This window comes from Astatotilapia calliptera, chromosome 22 (genome assembly GCF_964374335.1).
Source record: "Astatotilapia calliptera chromosome 22, fAstCal68.1, whole genome shotgun sequence".
Taxonomy (NCBI): Eukaryota; Metazoa; Chordata; class Actinopteri; order Cichliformes; family Cichlidae; genus Astatotilapia; species Astatotilapia calliptera.
The window spans coordinates 18,655,180-18,678,783 of NC_137442.1; the positions used below are offsets into that span (position 1 = coordinate 18,655,180).

The 23,604-nt window shown below is 42.0% G+C and overlaps 1 protein-coding gene across 1 annotated transcript in view; it reads right to left on the reverse strand.

Annotated features, from left to right (window-relative positions):
- The window catches only part of kcnq4 (potassium voltage-gated channel subfamily Q member 4), a 51,666-nt gene extending 28,789 nt beyond the window's left edge, over positions 1-22,877 (reverse strand). Inside the window, exon 1 of the mRNA XM_026156176.2 lies at positions 21,709-22,877. Within this exon, the coding sequence (XP_026011961.1) occupies positions 21,709-22,010 (302 nt within the window). The 5' untranslated portion in view covers positions 22,011-22,877. The remainder of the gene's footprint in view (positions 1-21,708) is intronic.
- Between the last annotated feature and the right edge of the window lie 727 nt (positions 22,878-23,604).

A 23,604-nucleotide genomic window follows, 5' to 3' on the forward strand; every position in this document is an offset into this window, starting at 1 on the left:
GTTGAGGTATGGACGTTTACTGGGCCTTTGCAGCTCCTTGATTCTTGTATTTTTCAGACATCCAGCTGGAGATTTGCTGCTCTGCTTGAGAGCGTTATCCTGTCGCATGACCCACATTTGACTTGTGTTCTTCGAGGTCTTGGTTGACTCAGGTCATGTGGCTACTTCCACCATCATTGTGACACTTGATGTGTTTGTGCTAATATGCGGTTTTCTCCTAACTTGGTGCTGTACATTATGGCCAAACATCTTCACTTTGGTCTCATCTGTCCAAAGCGCATTGTTCCAGAAGTCTTGTGGCTTGTCCAGATGCAGCTTTGCAAACCTAGGCTAAGGTTTCCTCCTGGCAACTCTTCCAAACAACCCATTCTTGTGCAGTCTTTCTCTAATGGTACCATCGTCAACTTTAACATTTACCATGACGACTGAGGCGGGGAGATTCTGAAATGTAGCTCTTGGGTTTTTTGCAGACTTTGGGGTGACTTTACTGGGACGCCCAATCATGGGTAGACTGACTTATATGTTTCTGCTGTGGATGATCAAAGTGTTTGGATGGCCTATCTATCTGAGATTGCTGCTGATGTCGTTCCTGCTTGGCACTGTGTTAACACACACATGAATGCTCCAGACAAGAAGCCTGCCAAGACTTCCGCTTTTATAGCGATGCTCACACTTATTATTTATCAGTTAATCAAGTGGATTTGATTAGCAACACATGGTTGTTACTTAATTCCTATAGTGAGTGTGTACTTAATTGTTTTCCACAGGACTGCAAATGTGTCCTGTGAAAACTTTCTTTTTCATATGAGTGTAGATGTTTCACATCAAAAAGATTGCCATGATGTAATAAATACAATACATTATGTAAGTGAGCCACTCAATAAGTTTACTGAAAGGCTGTCTGCTCAAAGGCTTAGTAATTGCCCCAGAAGTTTATAAAAAGAATAATGCATGCTCTGCTTTGTACAGAGAATATCTGACTTTTCTCCAACATCCAAGAGTGTAATTTGTCTCGTGGACACGGTGGAGAATCAAGAAAAATGCAAGCACAGTAAGAGAGGGAGAGATAGAGAGACCAAGAGAGAAAGAGAAGCATCTCTATGCTGAAACTCTAAAGATCCGTAATACAGACCACAAGCCTCTGTATGTATAAAGTGCACAGAATTTGGCTCTGGGCCTTTAGACCTCCAGAGGGTCATTGGTCTGCTGTTGGGGCAGACAACAAATGAATGTTCGGCAGCTCGCAGAGCAGGAAGATTGCTTTTAATGGAAGCTAGGCAAGGTGCTTTTACTGCTGTTTTCCTGTAAGCATACATAAGTGAAAAAGGAGTTCTCACATTACTTCAGCCGGCCTGTGAGTACGCTGAAGTGAGATAAAAAGGTGTTACCAGCTCTAATAAACATACATCAAATTGTGTATTGTTTCATTACACTGTGTGTGCATGTTAGCACTCTATGCGTACACCAGCCAGTATACCAGGTCGAGAGAAACAGAGCTGGATTGTGGGAAAATGCAGGTTTGATTCAATCACGACTTGGTGATAAAGCAGCTATCAGTTACAGAAAACAGAGGAGGGGGAGGACGAGGAGGCGGCAGTACAGAAGACAGAGAAAGAAAAAGAGATAATGTAGTCTTTATTTTCACCATATATTTATAAGAATTAGGTATCAAGTACCTAAAGTGAAAGTGAAAAATAGTTCCACAATTTCAGTCAGTGAAGGGAAAGAAGTTAAAGAGAAGCAGGAGAATAAGAGCAGGTGAATATGGACATAAACCGAAAGGGCCATGGGGTCAAGTCATAGTACCTATTACTGTACATGTGTGTGTCTGCGTGTTTGTGTGGACGGCGCCGGCCTGGATCCCTGAGGCTCTGACGACGACTCTCAGGCATTGACCTGCAATCTGTGCACATGCTCCAGGTGCACAAACACAAATAACAGCACGGTCCAATTATTGAACAAACACTTGCAGTGACACCTTCTGCAAGGGCACGCACTGGCAAACATATAGACCGGCTTGAACAAATGCTCAGAAAAGCTCGGTTGGAACGAGAGATTTATTTATAGTCTGACAAACACATCAGAATCTATGTCAAATGCCACTGTGGCAATTTAGCATATCACAGTTACACGTAATGGGGACACAAAAAGAAAACTACAATAAACAGTTCTAGACTTTCATTGGACTAACGAGCTGTGCCTGGAGAGGAAAAAGGTGAAGCAGCAGGGAGTGAAAAGGAGGAGGAAGCGTGTCGTCAGCAGAGAAAAAGAAGAGGGAGAGACTGGAGAAAGGTGGAAACGGTAGAAAGATATTAATAGCATTTCACTCTCCTTAAATAGCGACTGCAGGGAAAATGTGCGCAGGTTGGCTGCACGGCACCAAGCAGGCCAGCCTCCGGGCCTATTGGTTACCCCACCCCTTCCCCCTACTCCTACTCCTTCTGGGACAGCAAACTTTTTAAGGCAAAAAAAAAAATGCAAACAAATGAGATGAAATGTGCTTTTTCACAAGAAAAGAAGCTGACTGAGCAATTCATAGGTTCTTGTACTGGCACACCAGGAAAGGCAGGAGCTGATGTGTGTGGTGGCAGCAGTGGGGGTGTGTGTGTGTGGGGGGGGACATAAGTGTCTTGTGCAGGAACAAGAGGAACACGTTTGTTTTCCTCTGAATGCTACAACCTACAGGAATATTAGACTAGATAAATTATTTACATCTTGAGAGGTCAAGAGAGAAGCGCTGCTGTGCAACCTTGGCAGTTTGCATCACGAGATGTGGCGCTACCTGACACTTGTGCCCAAACAGTTTGTTTTACATACGCAGGCTCCTGCTGCACGTTCTCATTACGTTCTCTCTCAGTCGCAGGCCAAGCCTGCTGCAAAGCCAGACAATCAAACGTAGTCACCAAAGAGCCACTGACTGCCACGCTGTTCCACTGTCTGTCCACAGATGATGAATTTTAAACAGAGTGCCAATTAGACTGATACATTTTCCCTGCTGGGGAATGTCACTCCCAGTCACAGCAGCCTTAAAAGTATCTGCCAGCCACACATATACACACACACACATACACACAATTAATGTGACATCACAGTGTAATCGAGTCCTTTGTTCCTTGCTTTTGATTCATTGACACTATTCGTTTAGGTGCAGGAAGAACAGAAAGCTTCTTCCGTTCCCTGGATGTTTGCTCCAGGCTCTCACTGACTGTGAACATGAAATTTAGCTTAAAGGATTATTGAAAATAACAGTGCACTTTTAAAAGGCCACATTTCTTTAATGGTTTTACTGTGTGTCTGAATATCAGTAACATAATGGTTTCAGTGACTCTCCACCAGAGCATCAGGTCTAATTTGTTTGTTTTTTTAAATCCACAAATTCCAAGGGACATTTCCAATATTTATTTAGTTGGTTTTCCAACAATTTATACTTCTAAGACATATTTTCAAACCTTATCATTTTGAAAACACTTGACTTTAAACTCCCTTGTCTATTTTTCTCCACTTTTTTTCCATTACTGTCAGGATTAAAGTTGAAATATGAGCTTAAGACTGTGCACCTCTTAAAACCACAGCAGATATCCATCCCAGCAACAGTCGGTTTAAAATGTTTTAATCTTTGGCAGGCAAATTTTCCCTTTTTGTTTTCAACTTCAGTCCAAAACCTTGAGTTAAAGAACTCATAAAGGTACTAATAAACATGTCAGTTTTAAGAAAGGCCTAAGCAAACAGGTGAATGTGGTCTTACAGCGGATCCGGAGATGCTGGAGTTGCACACAAGCTGTCCTTTGGCTGCACAGCTTGAAGGTCCAGTTTATGGCATTAGTGAGACAGGTCTCTCACTCCAATTTGTCATTTTTCGACATGCACGGTCACGTGTGTGAAACGGCAACTTTGATCCTAAACCTGAACCTTTTCCTAAAATGACCAAAGTATGTTTTAGTACCCACATCTAACCAGTCAGTGAAAGTAAAACTGAAACAAATTAGCAAGTGACATAATAAAAGCACACAATATGTAAAAACACACAGTCCCACTTTAACCTCATGGGTGACTTTTAAAAAATATTTTTTCCTTTGTTACTTTGACCAGCGAGCAACACTTTGATTAACTGATCATTTCATGGACATTCAGTAGAAGTCTAGCAATCTTCACATAAATATCGAGGACATGACCCTTGTGGTGTCAGTGGCTGCTCTGACCTTGACATTATGTGAAGACCTTACTGAAACATGTAACAGTTACATTTGAATGAATTGGAATGGCTTGGTTTCAATTTAATGCTCCTAGTTTTTCATTCCTGTTATTATTCTACTATGCTGAGTATTATTTCTGGTTGCATATGAGTTGATGGAGTTTGTTTAGTTCCCTCAGATTTTCCTCTTCGTCTTTCTGTGCAGGAGCTTTTTTTCTGTTCAAGGAAGATGTGAACATGCTCCAGAAAAGCCATCATCTTCTCTTCAAGTTGAAAACTGACTCAGACCAGTCAAATCAAAATCTGAATTTTTTGGGGGGATAATATGGACACCACATTATCCAAACTAAAGAGGAGAGGAACAGTTTAGCTTGTTATCAGCACACAATTCAAAGGCCTGCATCTCTGATTGTATAGGGGTACACTAGTGCCTATTAAATTGGCAGCTTTTATTTGGAAAGACAGATGCTGAAAAGTCACATGCAAGTATATACAACACATGCTCCCATCCAGATGATGTCTTATTCAGGGAAGGCCTTGCATATTTCAGCAAGACAATGCTAAACTGCATGCTGCATTTATTACAGAAGCATGGCTTTTGGTTTTCCTTTTTCAAATGTGAATTAAATAAAGTTTAATGAGATTTGCACATAATTGCCTCTGTTTTTATTTATATTTTATACAGCATCCACACATTTCTAGAATTGGGCTTGTAGCTCAGTGACATTTAAAGAAATTTCAGTGTACTCAGAAGAATCCAGCAATGTGAACAGAAAGTAAATAAAATTAAAGCCTCCTTTAAACACCAGTTATTCCACTCTTGCACCCGAGAGAGATACTGAGCTGAAGAGCGAGGGAGGACAGAAAGTGCAAAGAGACGGGAAAAAGAGGCAGCAAACACAAAGGTAGGGGACATAACCCTGCTTATTGTTGGTGTTGCTGCTTTTATCTACTCTGTATGCTTATTTGCATTATCAGCAATGATTCACTAAACAAATTGATTTAAGAACTATAATTAAGCACCACCGTAATCTGTCATCTTACACTTTTATATCTGTGCAGATGCATTAACTCATCCTGGAAGTCTGAGGGTTTTGTTTTTGTTTTACCTCTCATGCGCTACGCACACATATTTTGCGTGCTAATGTAGAGTCAGCGTATTCTGATGGTTTCCTGTGGCTCAGTGTTATGACGATTCATATACAGTATACAGTACGGATGGTTAGAGACTAAAGAAATATGTCTGATGCGGTCAGCTTTTTAAATAGTAAATGGAGTGAAATAATATTATAACCACAGACAGAGGGTCATTTTATGATGTCAGAGTGGTTTCATGGGGGCTGCAAAAGCCTGCGTGTGTATTTTATAACCAGACTTGGATTGATAGAAATTACACATGATTTTCTTTGTGATTGTTGAAATGTTTTCACCTCAAAGAAAATGTTTGTTTTTTAATATCTAGACAATTCAGCATAAAATTGTTTGCACGCTTTATATAAGATTTATGTTCCCGTAGACAAAGAGGCTGGAAAATATAAACTGTGAGATTTATATAAACAATATTAGCAAAAATTATCCACTAAGCTGGAAAAATAGTGACCTGAATGAGCTTATAATCAGGCTTACACACTAACCCACACTCCCACACACACAACCTCCCACTCCAGCCCAACTCACGAGGTCTATTGTCTCCTGAGTGGGTTTTTTTTTCTAATCAATGAAGAGTATTATACAGAACTGAGAAGCAACCAGCATGGAGACAAAGTGCTGAGGGAGCCCTGACATTTAGCTGCTGTATTGTTACCAGGAGCGGGCCAATTAGCACAGAGCCTACAAACCCTTTAGTAGGTGTATGGGCAGCCACTTCACACACCAGTGTGCATCCATAGCGCTGACATTTCACCAACACGAGCTCAGCCTTCACACAGCTTCCATCGGAGGGGCTGGAGGTTGATTAAGGGTGCTCACTGAAACCTTGTTTTTGAACAAACAAAACCTGGATATCTTGAAAACTTCTCCTAGAAGAGAAATTAGTCTTGCTCAGAAAACCACCGACTTCACAGGGGTTTATTGGGCATACATCCTCGTGACTCAAAACACATGTTCACACTACTCTACAGATACCCCTGCCCCCCTTGACCGAAGCTATGACTGAATTTCAGGCCAATCATCATTACTCTGTGACACGTTTAATTTGGTTACTACGGCAGCGGGGATCTCCAGAGATGGATTACAAAGGGTCAGGGGCAGCTCTCAAGGATTGAGAAACAACACAAAGAAAGCTGTGACTGTAACATTTGAACTCGGTGTAATGGGATTGAGGCAAAGAGTGTGAGAAAGTGAAGACAGGTGGGACACAACTGAGGTGGTCAGCAGATCTCAAGGAGCTGATGGGATTTAACCAAAAGTAAAGCTGGGGCCACCATTACCAAGATTTGAGCACATTTAGAGAACTGCAATATGAGCAATGACCTCATCTAAAGTCACACAGGTTTGTTAATAATACTTTGTTGGGTCTGACCCTAAATTAGTGCAAATGTCATTATATCTATTAAATTATATATTTGTCAGTATATCAGTCAGGCTCATCAAGGTAACTACCATTTATTTCACATTTCCTCATCTGTAAGTGCTTTGACCTGATAGCCACACAAACATGACCTACAACAGACTACTCCCATTAAGCAAAAAAATAAAAAATAAAAATACAAACATGAATTCTTTGAATAAACAGGAACTTTAAAAAAATGCATTTATCCACTGCTTTGTTTAGTTTTATTTTTTAAAGGAAAGGGCAGTTACAAAAACGTGGAGTGAGGGAAAACCAGAGCAATGGCGTGCAGTAAAACCATCCCACAGGAGCTAAACTGGGTAGTGACACATTATGTATCTTAATCACGACTGACTGCAGGAAAGGCCCGCACTCCAACTGCCTCCAGCAACTTATTCACTGAGAAACAGCATAATATTTTGGCCATCTATTAAATTGACACAAAAAGACAGCTACAGGTTTTCCACGTCAAATGAAGGACGCGCTGTCTCAATGCTGCTGCATGCTTTGCACTCCTACTTACTATTTTAAAGGCAAATATGGCTCCATGCAGCGCAGCGAGTAGCCAGATGGTATTCATATACCAGTAAAAATCTATACACTCATCAATCAATATTCATTTCTAATAAGCACCCAAATGGACATGGGTGATTTTAAACAAATGCACTGTCAAAGCCAACATTTATAGCCTATAGCACATTTGAACACAGAAGTCGACCCAAAGCGCTTTAGCGACCGGCACATTTACATCCCACGACCCATCACACAGCGCTGCACAGTGCACTACTGAAGCCTACCTAAGGTGTCATGGGGCAAGAAGCAGGGTACACCCTGCACAGGTTACCAGTCTAGACCAACACATAGAGGCATTCACACTTGCATTCATACCTATGGTCGATTTAGAACCACCAATTAACATAACATCCATGTGTTTCGACTGTGGGATTGTAATGTCTCTCTGTAATGAGTTTAGATCATTCTGCTAGTTTAGTCTGAACAAACTAAAAATGATTTCAAATGCATTAAATTGTATCACAATTAAAAATGCCGAATGATAGTGGCCTCTCAGTTGAAATGGGACAGACGGGTAGCAGCTATAGGTGTGATGAGTTCTCTAATGAAAAACTAGAGTCTGTCTCACTATTCCTTTATTAATGTCGGTTCTATTGTTTTTATGGTTAAACACATGTATCCAGGTCGCATCACACGGAGGGGCTGCGCTGTGTTACTCCTCAGCTATCGCTTGCTGTCACACCGAATGTTTCTTTGTGTGCCTCTGCGTGGCTTTGTGTAACTGTCAGTGTCTATGTGTAATTTTAGGACAGAGTCCAGAGCCATTTGAAAAAGGCTTATAGTACATCACCCTCCAGTGAAGCTATTTTCCACACAGACACATCACACATATGCAGGGACTTTGCCATTTTCCATAACGACTTCCTGAGTTGCGCCACTAGCTACAAACATCTTTGGCAACACTGAGAGGTTTAACACTGGGCTGGTTATAATTTCTCATTGTACACTGAGCAATATCACAATCTGAGCCAGTGGGTAAAAGAGCACAGTGAGTGCAGGCTGTGATACTTGTAGGGCGAAGGGCACCGCTCCTCACTGTACTACTTTGAGTAAACAGATGCTGATTAAATAAACACCAAAACCACTCCGTGAAAACTGTTGACCTTTGTTGAACGAATATAGCGAAGGCAGGATGTGTGCACTACTTTAACTTTTACTTTCTCTTACATTTATCTAAACTATGAGCAGTGTAGTGTTATTTTTTTCCCTCTGACACACATCCCCCTACAGACTAACAAAAACATGAAGCAGGATGGAAAGCAGTCATCAAGCTCCCACTGTGGGTCCAACACACAGAGTCCCTCCTTCATGTTGCTGGGATGGAAATGCAAACACAAGTAAAAAAAACCCCGAAACTCAACATTTCTCTTCACGTTAATACAGAGGACTGATTATGTGATGCTGCTGAAACAGAAATACGAGAAAGTTATGTTTGGAGTAACTTTATCCGTAGCTGCTCCGTGACTTTCAATTTTGATCTTTTTCTGACTTGTTCACTCTCCCCTGCTCTTGAGAACGGACCACTTTCAAGCCTCTTAGTTACACATGTTCCCCCTCTTTAACTCATTACAGCCAATTAGATGATAGCGGAGTAGATAACCCTCGTCTGCATTATTCATTCCTATACTGAACCTCAGCATACCTCCACATTACTCCAGCTCTCCTGCCACCCAGACGTGGTCGGTTGCTCTTCTTTCTCTGTTATCCCTTCAGATTCTCCCTCAAACTGCCGACACTACAGATCTCTGTACTGGGACCAGTAACTATGTGCAGTGCCAGTTTTGCTAAGCATGGCACAGTCAGTGAAGAGGCTGCATAGTAAGCTGTGAAGCTTATGTTACATTGTAGCGCTTAATTTGTGCTGAATCAAATTTGAATGAAATTAGAACAGGATTCATTACATTAATGTTTAAAAATAATTTCAGGTTATGAAAATTGCCCTGAGCTTAACGACTTAACCTCTGCAGCTTCTGGGAACACATACTGGCACTGTAGGGTGTGCATATAACTATAAGTGCATATTATTTATGGGCGCTCGAATAACTTGATTCTCCAACACATCAATGTAAAGCTCTATACTTTAGTCTGAGATGGTCAAGTGTTCTCAGCCTGATGCCACTTAACTTATGTTGTCTTTAGCGCTGCGTTCCATTTAACTTGGAAGTCAGATGCTGGAACTGGGAATGACCACGCCGCTGTAGCACGTTCACGGCTAGAGCCTGGTCATTGTTCCACGTGTGGATCATTGAGCGAGCCACAAATTCTGCACACGGGCAGCACAAAGTTTTACAGTTTTACTACTGTTTACATGCACTGCTGCCATCTTGGATTGTGAAGATGGGTCTGGTGTTTCTTCTCCTACTCCAACTACCAACTACTAAGTTGGAAATCTGACTTGAGGGGCTATCCCAGTTGAATATTCGCACACCAATAAGGCAGAAAACCAGCTGCTTAATATTTACAGTTCTCTAGTGCTACCAAACACAACTTTGAACCACTTAAACCAAACTGGAAAGTGGATTTCTGGGGGAGTCCTGTGGTGTACGGCAGCCCCTGTGGCTCCTCTGACTCTTTGTTGTGTTTCTCGAGCTTGGCTGGCACTGTTTTTTGTAGTGTGACAGGGCACACTGTCCTGCAGGGGAAGCGGTTGTCCTTACAATAAGAAGGTGTGCTCGGTCTCCAACAGTGATGGGTGGCAGATGTCAAAGCAACATCCAGATAGATGCCAGGACCCAAAGCTTCCCAGCAGAACGCTACAGTGTAGCAAACCTATTACTGTTACTGACGTCACGCATCAGCAGTTTTAACGTTTCTTTCTTTCTTTACAATTTTATTTTATCAGAACATAACACTTTCAGTGAAATCGTGCTTTTGCTGGTCCTGTAAACGAGTCATTTAAAAAATCTTGTAACATAAGAATTATAAAGGTGATTATAGAGCAAAAATGGAAAATCTTTACATACATTCATTTACAGATTTGACAGCTTAGTGTGGATTTCTGATCGCACAGCTTCGTGTCGTATTCTTCCTGCTCCCCTCAGTAATGTTAACTCTGGCGCACTGCTTGCACATCACAGGAAACCACAAGGTCTGGCAGTCGGAGGGCAAAATGATTGAGTGTGCAAGAGACAGCGAGAACGCTAAGAAGAGACGGAGGATGGGAGAGGGAGAATAGATATAGTACAGTAATATATATTAAGATAGGAGGAACTGCGCTGACCACAAGGAGTTAGTATCAGTCAGACAGCAAGAAAGATAATGAGAAAAAAATAGTAGACAAGAGACAGAAAGTGGTGGCTGAATAATGGATTGGACAGACGAGAGACAGCGAGACAAGGAGATCCAGAATGGAAAAGAGCTAGCCATCGTCTGTGAGGTCTCATCACACACTTGCTGACATTGCTTTAATCTCGGGGCCAAGACAAGACCAGAGAGTCCGCACACACTCGCACACACGCATGCATGCATGTAGAGACAGATTTACTGTTTCCCTGTGTGTGTGTGTGTGTGTGTGTGTGTGTGTGTGTGTGTGTGTGTGTGTGTGTGTGTGTGTGTGTGTGTGTGTGTGTGTGTACAGCAGTAGTTCTGAAAGCTGTTTTTGCAAAGGAAGTGTGAAAAAAAACTTCAAGTCAGTCAGTCCTGCATGACATCAAAACATGCAAAAATGAGGACAGTTTGATTTGGCAGCTTTATGTTCATGTTTGCTTTTAACCTTTTGCGAGAAAACATGTTTTGACATCTTGCGTCATCAATAATCATTCATTACCTTCAACTGCTGAAAAGAAGGGGGAGTGAATCAGGGGGTGATAGAAGCCATGAAAGCAGCTGTAGATGCAGAAGAGCATCTATAGCTTGTGGGGTCGTGGAGAGGGGGCGAAGAGCTTGAAAACAGGGGCAATCTGAAAATTCTCCCCTCCTCCTCAGCTTACAGTGGGACTCGTTGACACAGAATCACTTCACGTAGCGCGTAACGAGCAGAAAGAGGTTAAAAAAACAGATAATATGGAACTGAGAAGAGGCCCAAAACGGAAGCAAAACTTGCTGATGAAGAGACGAAGATAAGAGAAGCAAATATATCACAACAGGAACTGAAAAAGTAACCGTTGAACAGGAAACAAAGAAAATGGTGCTGTGATCGAAGGAAGCAGTTGCAAATAAGATATTTGAGAGCAGTGGCAGGGTGTAATGGAGGTAAAGAAAACAATCTCACCAGACTGACAGCCAGCATGGCGTAATTATGGCTTCCTCGTTAACATTTGATTATTGTTTATGGTGTGCCCACAGCACCTCTAACCAGGCCTTCACACACACACACGTGCAGGCAAACCCACGCACACGCTCTCCATAAACACACACTTGCATGAATGCACACGTCTTGCAAAAGTGCCAATCAAGACTTCTTCTGACAGCACGCGCTTTCAACCACATGAGCAATGACACACACACAGCTGTACCCGGCTTTTTGCACACAAGGCAGGCCTTATAAATACTGTCTTACATTGTGATTTTGTTTGAGCTCCATCTCCATGGTGCTGCTTCCTCACATGTTTATAGTGACTGCCATTATAAATTAAGATGATCTTAACAACTCTTAAGCTGGGCTGTGCATGCGGGTGCAGCCAGGCAGGGTCAACAGGAGAAAGAAATAGAGAGAGAGACACGGGCTATCCCAGCCTTTACAAGAGACAGAGCAGAATGAGAAGAGAGGGGGGAGAAAAAGAAAGGCCAAGGTTCATCCCAAACAGCAACAGCACCTTTATAATCATACATACAAATCAGGCATGCCTGCACAGTTACACTGCCTCCGCGTCCTGAAAACTACAGGTTATGCCTGATTGGTTCAAGTTACAAACACGTGGAGAGAGGCTAAAATCTAACACCAGCAGCCAGAGAGACATGGCGTGATATCCCGAAGATGCTTGTGACCGAATTGCATCCATGAGACATCCATCCATCTCTTCTGTGCAGGGATGCACATCATGAACGAGAACGTGTGAGAGCTTTATTCAGTATTCTGATGATAAGGACTACAGAATCAGAAAATTCTGACTTTAAATATGAAATAAAACATATTAAATTTGTGAAGCACAGTGAAGAGAGCACTGCTGGCTCGCAAGAAGACGGTTCCTGCTTTGAAGCGGCCGGCTGGCCTTTCTGTGGGGAGTTTCCATGTTTTCCCTGTGCCTGCGTGGGTCCTCACAGTGCAAACACACGCATGCTGGTTTAATTGATCACTAAGTTGGCCACAGGTAATGTATGTAATTGGAGTTGTATAACAAGAAGCTTTTGCTGTACATTTTCATTTCACTTCCTTTGGTCCAGTCTCATGGCAAATTGACAAATGAATTTAACAGGACGTATATTTGATGTGTACAGTTTCCTCAACTGGCCGTTGTATCTGAACCTAAAGCAAGTTTAATCACATCATTTTGATGCCTGGCCCTAACAAAGCGCCTGGCGCTTTTTGAGTGAACAATATTTTCAAAATAAAAGGATGCAAATGTAAAACTCTGTCCTCTGTAGGACTCACACAACAGTCTCCAGTGTGAACAGTGAAAGCTTTCACGCCACCCACAAATGCAATGAGCCTCTAAATGCAGACTCATTCATCCTTCAAAAATGGAAATATTCATTTTGTGTGTATGGACACAAACCAGGAGACCGGTCAGATATAAATATATGTTATGGGCCACAGAAATAAGGAGGGGAAATTTGTGCCCAGCAAAATAAAAAAAGCTGGGAAGTTCACGTCCAGAAATATGAAACAACAGATTTAAAGTCTATTTCAAAAACCTCTATGAGGCTGGGTTGCTCCCTCGCCAGCAGTTAAAGTCCTCACCCCTATCTGCCTTCACTTATCCATGAATGTCTCAGTGCTGCTGAAATTAATTCAGTAAATAAGATAAGGAGACACGGGCAATTCCACATTTTATATAAATTAACATGTTAATCTCTTATCAGCGGTTAGCTACAGTTAGTTTCCACATTATTCACCATCTGCTGATCATCTGTGGTGCGCTGGTACAGCCACCCATTAGGCTGAGGCTTTAAGTGTGCTGCTGAGAGATAATGGCTAAAGCTATTGATTTATTTTTGACTTGCTTTATGGTCTTCGCAGCTGCTGGCGACACACAGACCCTGCTTCCTAAGCACTCTAAACACTCGCACCGAATACCTTTATGGACACATTCAACCTGCTCACTGCATTCACTGAAATCGCCAGGACTTGCAATCGCAGGAGAAAATCACCCCGAACTTGGGTCCGCGTTCACACACTGAGCAAGCTGGGACTGTTGCTGCGCAGAAGGTGCACGGTGCTTTTGTGCACAATCATATTTAAAGTAAGTATATTCAGTGGATAACGGCCGGTGATTTTAGAGAGCAGCTTTCACATGGCTGGTTGAATTAGAAACCGGTGGCGTGCAGCTTTAATTAAAATCAGGGCAAAATGCGAATGAGGCTCAGAGAACAAGGAGGTGTTGGGTGAAAGAGAAAAAACTATGTTTAAATCTAATGTAAATCAGAATTAAATTATTAAAGTCTCGTAACAACTTTGTCACTTGTCTGTTGACATGTTTAAGTGTGGCTTCAGCTTTTTCCACATACACCCTTCAAGTGAGTAATCTGACATCTAATAATTAACTCATCATACATGTGATGGAATGTGGAAATCCAACTGAAGCTAGCCCACTTAACTTCAATGTGTGCATAGAAATGTATCTGCACATAAAGAAAGAGGAACACTGTTATTTATTAGGCACCAACATTAATTTTAAAAGAAGACTTGCTCTTAGTGGTAATCTAATATTCATGTTTCAATTAAAATAGTTACATTTACACTGACGATCATCCTAAGAAGTAGGAGTGGTGTGTTCTGAATTCAGTGACTACAGGGGTAACAACAATCCCAGACAACTGCTCAACCCCCCCCCCCCCCACCCCCCGCCCGCCCCCGCCACCTACTGCATTTTGGTTTGAATAACAGCTACAGTAAAATGACATATCAATTTGTCAGTATTTGCAGCTCTGGTAATATGTCTACTTGAGCAGATTCACCACCTCTGCAGAAATTACTGTTACTATACAGTAACAGTAATTTCATTGTGTACTGAGACATACAGCAAACTGGAGCTAGGAGGCCGTCTTTGGATTTTCCTGGCTGTCAAAGCAGAACTGGAGTGTTTAGAGGGTCTTGAGTAATCAAAATAAACTCTTGGCATTCCCCTCAGAATCCTCCTGTCTAAATGCTACAGTATTCCTGGCACACTTCCGCGGCAATAACATTACATAAACACAGATTACAGCAGATTAGATGGTGTCAACACCCCTATTAGTCAGTTATCTCCAAGAGAATAAAACAAAATCAGTGTCGGTGGCTCAAGGTCTCTGCTGTGTGTGTGTGTGTGTGTGTGTGTGTGTGTGTGTGTGTGTGTGTGTGTGTGTGTTGGATTTCACCTTCAGTATTTTGACATGTTTTGCACTGCTGAGTAAATAAGCAGCAGTAGTTTGTTTTCGCACTGACCATAATGGTATGTGTGTGTGTGTGTGTGTGTGTGTGTGTGTGTGTGTGTGTATTTGCACTTGTCCTGCTCCTTGGTGGAAGTGAGCACAGGGAGCAGGGCTGGTTATTGGAGGGAAATCTGACTCCTGATCGGCCATCCCAGGACAGACAGTCCCCTCCCCAGGGGAGACACATTTTGCCCCGAAAGGAGAAATTAATACAGCAACTAACCTCCACTTTCCTCTCTCTCCAGCTCACTGCCTTCCACTTTTCCTGTTTCTACCTCCACACAGACACTAATCACATGTCCTGATACAAGCGCTTTCTTCCTCTGAAGGACGATCAGGCTATGAACACCAACGTCTTTCTCTGACTCTCCAAAGCACGGGTGTTTTATTTTTATTCATTTCAGCTGTTTTGGGGGTATGCACTGTGTGTCCTCTCATATTTTTCAAGCCAACCTTTAGCATATCAGTCACCAACAGCAAGCATCTGCCAAACTGGCATTGTCCTTGAGCAACATTTTATACCTCAGCCAGCCGTAGCTGTTGAAGTAGGGGACAAGGGGAAACAGAATTTTCCTACAGGGATCAATATAGTATCACATTATCACTATTAGCATTCATTCTTAGCAACCAGAATGAATCTCTCTCCTGCTTCTTCCTCCTTCTTGCCCTCTGTCGCACGCTGCTGCTGTCAGTGGGTACCCAGCCGCTCGGTGGAAAAATAAACCCAAGGATGTTAAAGCAGTTGCTCCAGAATGTGACAGGCCTTTGAAAGAGACGTCAGGACACATGACGGGAGAACTTCAGAGAAGCCGAGGTCCACGTGGGCTAGGTGTAAAAGGGCTGGGGAAGACCTCGTAACCTTTAAAGCATGAAAGGTCAACATCGAGTAACACGGCAGCACGTTCTTTGAGTGTCACGTGGATTTTTACATCTCAATACATCAAAATAAAAATTTTAAATATGGCCATCGAGGATTCGCCTGAACAAAATGAAAATATGCATTATTCCTTAACAGGAATTCAGATCTGAGAGGAAGCCTTGACAATTTGAGTCTGTCTGTTAGCTTTCTATGTATTTCAAGGGGAGAATGAAGGGCTGTTTTTAGATGTTTTTCTATCATCATTTTTGAGGGGCCAATTTAAAAATCCATTATCCAGAAAACTGCTTGAGCTAAGGCCTTTAATTTTTTCTATGGTAAATATCTGGTGCTATGTTATTCTGTAGCTATGGACAAAAAAAACAGGAAGCTTGAATTCACTAAAATATTTTGATGGTTTACCTCTCACAGCAGATTTGGAGGCCTGCAGAAACGACAACTTTGCAAATGCGGGACTGATGTTTTGATTACAGCTTCTCATGTATAAGGCACAATATCTTCTTTAAACAGTCCAGATGACAAACAGTTGTTCTTACAGGAAGCCAGGCCACCCCAGATCACACTGATCTCCAGTTGAAATGACCACTTGCATTTCCCCAAAACAGCCTTAAAAATATCAAGAACACAAAGCAGACAAAATCATTTTCTCCGAGTTCCTGTCCAATGAAGTTACTCTGGGCTTAATCTGATTAGCAGCTCAGATGGCTTTTGGTTCCTCCTTCAATCAAATCAGAGGAAATGCAAAAGATGCTCTTTCAGAGAAGCACAGCAGAAGCCGTGTTTTAGGGGGGCCAGAGTCTAAACACGAGACAGAAAACAATACAAGAAGAAAGCTTCCCCTTCATACATCATCGATGCAGGTTTCAAAATCTTCCATGTTTTGCTAAAAGGTGACAAATTTCGCCGTTCATCGAATGATTCGAGTGGCAATCAGATTATGATTCTTCTTGTAAAATGTCAGAAAATAGAGAAAATCATCATTTCCAGTCTGGCCAAAATCCAAAAGATAATCACTTTTAGTTTATCGTGTTAAAGAAAAACATTAAGCTGTCACACGAGACAGGAAGCCAGTTATAAACACGAGAAGTTTGATTAATTAATTGACAAATGTCTTGAATTATTGACTCAAATTTATGTATTTACATATGTATCCTTCCCATTTAAGCATACACAGAAAGGAGGAAAGGAGATGATGAAGACGTGAGGGAGGGGAAGTCGGCCAGTGCTGCAAATAAGATGTTGCTGGCACAGGAATAAAGGGAAGCATGAAAGGAGACACAGACAGAGTGAAGGAGGAGAAATTCTTATATTAGATCCTTATACAGATATTCCTAATGGAGCAGAATTTGCACAACTTGCTGAGGTGAACACATTAAAACAAAAGCAGCACTAAATGAACACCAAGCATCTAATCTGCAGCCCCGAGCAGGTTAAAAGTGCAGCGTAGCTCTCTCCCCACACCATTTCACAATGGCACTTCGCTCTGGTGAGACTTCCCTCTCACCTTTCTTTCTCTCTTCCTTAGTCATCAATAAAAAACACTTTTGTGTGCAAGCTAAAAATGCAAACAACCTACAAAAAGCAATTTTCCAGCATTACTCAAACTATTAATAATAAAAAAAGGTCCAGCATCAAACGCGTCAGTGGCTCTTTGGAGGACGGCAGAGGGCGGCGATTTTAGCGGATTTTGTGTCGCGTGGTTGAAAACCTGGGGGGGAAAAAAGACCACACGGTTTCCCTGAGCCAGGTGAGAAAGTAGATTAGCTGGCTCAAAGTGGCTTCAGAAGGAGGCAAAACTGCAAGAGTCGACGGATAGAGGGAGCACATTCAATCAACAAGCTGTCTGAGCTAAATGAGTTTAATAATGTCACAAAGGCAATTCACCTTTAGTTGAAAAAGCTTGCGAGATCCATTCGGTGTGGAGCTGCTCTGTTTACTGAAAAGATGTGTGAAAAATTAACTATAGCCACACAGGCGCTCTGGGTAAACATCGGTGGAGAGGTTATGGAGAGCATTAGGCCGTATCTCCCTTAACATCTATAAATAATGTGGCTTTAGGCTCAAGCTTTCATAAACACACACCATCACTGATGCTTGTGCCATAAAAGGTTGCAGTAAAGATATTCATACATGGCGTGGAGTCTCGGTGGTTCATCTGACAAAGATTAAGCTTGCTTTGGAAATGATTGTTTACAGATCTGATAGATTAACGATCATTTCTTTAGAAACATTAACATTTGCAAGAGTAAAGTGAGCTCCTTTCAGATGTAATTTAATGTGGGTTAGAAGAAAGTCATCTTAAAAGGATTCAATTTTTTTTTTTTTTTTAAGGAACGGTAAAGCAGGAGAGGCTTTTGAAAGAGAGCCTTTGAAAGGCCTACGAGTACTTCTCCATAATTTCTTTCACCTGTCTTTCCTTGTTAGTAAAGTCCACACTTTCACTTTGTGTGCTTGACTGGATATTTTGAAAGCTAGTGTGGAAATTTGACATCTTTTCATCTTTACAAATAAAAAAAGTCTTTCAAGCAGTTATTGTAATTAGGTTGGGAGCAAAGAAGAAAGGCAGGTGGACTTAAATATGAGTTACATATTTAGAGGTCATTTTTATCCTGCAAATGACTGCTAAAATAAGCCTGGTGATTCCCCTTTGACTTCATCAGGGTTTGTTTTGTTTCTAGGACTTGACAAAGCATCTGCAGAGCAACAAAAGGTATTGTATTACTGTTTTCACAGAGTGCACTTGAGCAAAGCCAGAAAAGAGAGGAGAAAGTGTCTTTTAACCTGCTAATAGTCCTACACAGAGCGTTTGCAAAGAGGTCTCATTGAAGCAACTACTTGCTCAAACCAAAACCTCCATGTGATATTTTTCCTGCACATTTCTGCTCCTTCACTATAGGACATCAATAATACATGACCGGTATATTTTTGCCCTCCTTCGAGCCAATCAATCACTCTGGCTGGCCAATGCTCAGTCCATCCTCACACACTCTTTCTGTATATTAAGAATGAAGTCCGAATGCTGCACCAAACCAGAGACTTAAGATCGAGCACAGAACTGTGCAAAAGTCTTGAGCCACCTTCCATTTATGTATATTTTGCTAGAAAAAAAAAACGTGCAGATGTGAAAACATGCAAACGGGCCTTGTATGGCATGCTTACATATTACGTAAGGCAAAAAGAGAGTTTGTACAATTCAAATGAAAGTCATTTTGCCCTAATGAGTCATATGTCAGCGATAAGTGCCTTAATCCCCAAGAAGAAAATCACATATATATATATATGTGTGTAATACTGGGTTTCCACAGCACTAACAGACCTCATGTGTTGGCGCTGGCTAAAATATCTCCCTGTTTTCTGGGAAACTGTGATGGGACATTTACACAATTTTAGCAAAATAAGCAATTTTTTTGAAAATCTTACAGGCTAAATAATTACAAAAGCAATCATTAGTGACAGTATTAACGAATAGGCTTCTTGTCAGGCAGCTGGTCTTTAACAGAGTTAAACACATTGCAGCTGAAATAAAGCTGTGGGACTCAAAGGTGTCAAAGAGGTCTTGAGCTTTGACAGTGAGTAAGGGAAAGGCTATCAAAGGGCACGCCAAACTTAACACGGTTCAAAGGCTCCACTCACCATTTGAACCAGAGCCTCTGCAAGAACCTGTCTGCCGTCTACACAACCGACCAAATTTACGAGCAAAGGAACTCTCTCTGTGTTTATTACAGAACTTTCCATGAACGCTATAATCCCTTTTAACAAATTCCTGCCTTAACGCCCTTTTTTTATTTTATTAGTAAGCACAAAAAAAAGAGATTTGATGAGATGATAGAAGAGGAGAGCAAAGGATGGAGAGTAGAAGAGAACTTTTTGTCAGCTCTGAATCAGCAGCTGTTACACCTGCAGGAGAGAATGTGTAAGAAATGTTTTCTCCATCCCACACACTCAAGATCCAGACATTTACAACACTGTAACCAAAACCTTTAAAAGGCAAGATTTAAAGAGCAAAATCTCTCTCTGTGTGTGTTCGCAGGTTTGACAAGCAGAGGTGAGGAACTTGTGGGACTTCATGTGAGGAGTCATTACAGTGGAGACCTGCTTCAATGCTTTTCCATGCACACTCCAACAGCTGCAAAGAGAGGCCCTCTAAGCAACACATCTGTTCCAGGGTCCCCTGTTACAACACAGGATTAATTAAAGGATCAAGGGAAAGTTAGCACAGCACCCTACACAGCAGTGTATAGCTCAATTTAATTACAACAGATCAACACAGCCTTAATTGAGCTTCGTCGTACAAAGAGTTTTCTTCACACAGTTATCCTCTTGGAGAGCAACACACATGTAATTAATCAAAATAAATGCCCAGCTGAGAAGGATGAAGTACCGTGGGAATGATGCGCTCAGGTAGACATATGTGCAGCAAATATATTTCACGTCTTAGTGCAAGGCTTCTTGAAAAGCTTTGCACATTTTATTCTCAGGTACATTCTGCAGTCAACGTAAAATAGGCCGCCACAGGAGCAACTCGCTTCCAAAATCAGCTTTGAGGCCGTGACATCTGAAACTCCATCTGGGCACCTCCGAGTGCCTGCTTTGCCTCTCTAACAGAGAAATAACAACAATGGCAGAGCCACGATTCGCTCCAACACCCCAGTAATGTCAAGGAGAATGTCACAGGCTGCCACCCTGTAAAGGCCATCGCTCTTAATGAGTAACACATCAGGTGGAAGAGGTGCATGACACATAGTCCCGTGTGTGCTGGAAATGCATGCTCACAGTCCTGTAGCAATGGCATAAGAAGAAACAAATGGAGAAAAGTGAAGTGGGTTAAAGTGTTGCTGTAGCATTTACTGACGTGCTCTTGTTAATATACAGACAGTATAGGATGTGGACATGTGAGAATCACTGCCCTGAAGTGGGATTTCCCTCTGTTATAAACACATGATGGCACCGGCAGGCAGACAGCTGCACTCTTCTAAACAACGACGCAGAAAGCACGACCCGGTCCGAGGAGCTCCCATACATGAAGCTCTGTCCACTACATGCCAGCCGCAGACACAGCTGGGAGACAGGTGCCGGTGCACAGCTGCCCTATGCTTGACTTAAAAAGACGCTCAAATATAGTGAGACATTTAGGCTAACACATATATGCAGCTTTGAATTCAAATTGAAGAGAAGTGAAGAGGGTAAAAACCAGACTCAGTTGGGTTTTATGTCTTGATATAATGAATGACTTATGTCTCACATACTACTCTTAAGTTGCTGGTGTGTCAGAGGGGACCGGCACCACCAGCAGTGAGCTCATACTCTCCCTGTGTTTACATGTTGTATATACATTCTTGAACATTAAGGCCATACAGGCTCCTTTAAAAGCCCCGACTTAATACTTTCTGCAGCAGGAGAGTTGCTTTAGTTTCACATCTATGTTTAATACACGCTTTTAATTGTAGTACTCATCTTTAGGCTTCCGGTGTTAGGGTTCAGAATGAGTTCTTACTTCACCGGTGAGGAGAGTTTCTATTTCTTAATAGAGCTTCTTTAAAATTTATTAATCATTATCATCATAATCCACACTTTTACTTTTCAGCGCCTTGAGTGAAGCATGTAAACCTACAAAACACAAACTTCAGACAGACATCAAAGTGTTTACAAAATGACTATGATTTAAAAAATAAAATAAAAATTCCCCCATGTGGATTAGAGCAAATTAAATTTAACATCATAAGTCCCCCTGATGATTTAATGAGACAGAGACAAGGGGAAATTGAACAGCAGACCCCATGTTGAGATGATGTATGGCATATGACCAGGCTAATTGCGGCATAAGCAACTCTGTTGGCTAATTGGGAAATTTATCTAATAACTGCTGGCATGCAGAGATCAAACAGCTGGATTGGGAAGTCCAACATTTTCTTTATTTTCCAAACTTTTTGATACTTTTATAAAGTTATTGTTTAATGTGTTAGGGATGTTCACACTCACACAAAATTAAAGCCATGACACACTTACATGAATGCATGGTAGATGAATGCCCATCCTCTTGGTCTTTCTAGCACGTTGTACAGGCAGTTTTGCAACTTTCTGTAGCGCTTGCTTGAAGCGGACATGTTGGCCCGAGGTCCGGGCGGTCCAGGCAGCGGGGTGCCCAGCAGACCCGTGCGGTGAGACGGGTGTCCGCGCTCCGGAGTGGACGGCTCGCTTCTCTCCGTCTGGACGGCGGTGAGAGCCACAAACTCTACGCGCCTCTCGTCGTTCGGAGCCGGAGGCGCCAGCATCCTGATGCCGCCGTTGTTTGATGGACTTCCTAACATCTCAAGGCTGTCGCGATTAAACTACAGACAACTTGACACGTTTCACTGGATCATCCGCAGGAGCGCAGAGCAAAGTTTGGACCAAGTCATAGTCCGACTGAAACTAGTCCACAGCCTGAGTTTGAGTTCAGATTTAAAAGTTATCTGCAAATAAAGTCGCGGCCGCAAAAGAGATGCACATGCACAGTAGATGTTGTGTAAGCGAGTCGCGCTGAAACGGGACCTCCGGCGATCATTGTTAACAGTCAGGTGTAAGAAGTAATCAGAGGGGTGCAGAGAAGTAATCACACACACACGCGCACACACCAACTCCGAGAAAACTGAAAGCAAGCTGCTAACGACCTGCCATCACTTTGCAAAAAAAAAAAAATCATCTGGGCTCAATCAAGTGAAGCATCTATTCCGCACACTTCACAAAAGTAACCCGCCAGGACAGAGGCCGTGCAGCGGATCCATGGTCTCTAAACCGAGCCCAGCAGCCACAGTTGTTCATTAAACGAGTCTTAGCTGTTTCTTTAGTTTTAAACTGGCAGACAGAGCCTCACCACAGCCGCTAACATCAGCCTGCTCTCCCCTGCTTGTGCGTCTCTCTGGTCCAGCGCTCCCCTGCTGACTGGGTGGAGAGCTCAGAAGTAAAGAACATCAGCGTGATGTCAAGAACTGCAGACGAGGAACCCTTCCAAAAAATTATAATAATAAAATTAAGAAGAAAAAAAGACCAAATATCTGCAGTTGATTTGGAAACGCGCACAAAGGTGAGAAGCCCGCTCTCCGCTGAGTTGACGTGCACAAACAGAAACGCTAGCGGGCAGGACTCTGCGCACGGGATGGGTACGAGCGTGGGATGCTCTCAGCGACTAGAGGCGCACTTTTTCTGTTTTGTTTTTTAATGACGCTTTCCGGGAACCGTGAGCGATCTCTGACAGAGCAGCAAAGTTAGCTGGTGAATATACATGCTGCTAACAGTTTGCAAGTAGTGAACCGGACACCATCTGTGAGGCTTCCAAAAAATATGCATGGAGTCTAGGGTGGGGGTGATCAGTCAATCTGGGGATGAAGTGTAAGAAGGGTCTTTTTGTGTACGTTCTAATATATTTAAAATGTATTCAAATGATTTTTTCAAATGTTTGTTGTTTGTTTTACAAAAATGTCCAGCAGTGTGTTTTATTATTATTTGTTTTATTCTAATTCACACATCGCTTTTAGCTCCATCTCCCACTCACCTCTATGCCTCCTATATATATGTATTTATAATTCTTCCCTGTCATCATCATTGCGCGCTCTACCTCTCTCTACACTCTGAAGTCATCACAATGATCACGATATGATATTATCAGTAATTATTATCAGTAAAGAGGTCGTTTTGGTAACAGCATGACTAATTTTTTCCGACTTCAGTGTCTATGGTCATCCTGTCAGTATTTTAACCAGTGTGTAATCATCTGTTTCCTCGTTTTCTCACAGCTCTCAACTTCATTTTTTCTTTTTTCTCATTAAATATACCTATATTTAATGCATGTATATACGGTAAACTATATGATCAGTGCAATTCACAATTCCATATCATTTTTCAAAGTATTATATTTCTACTTTT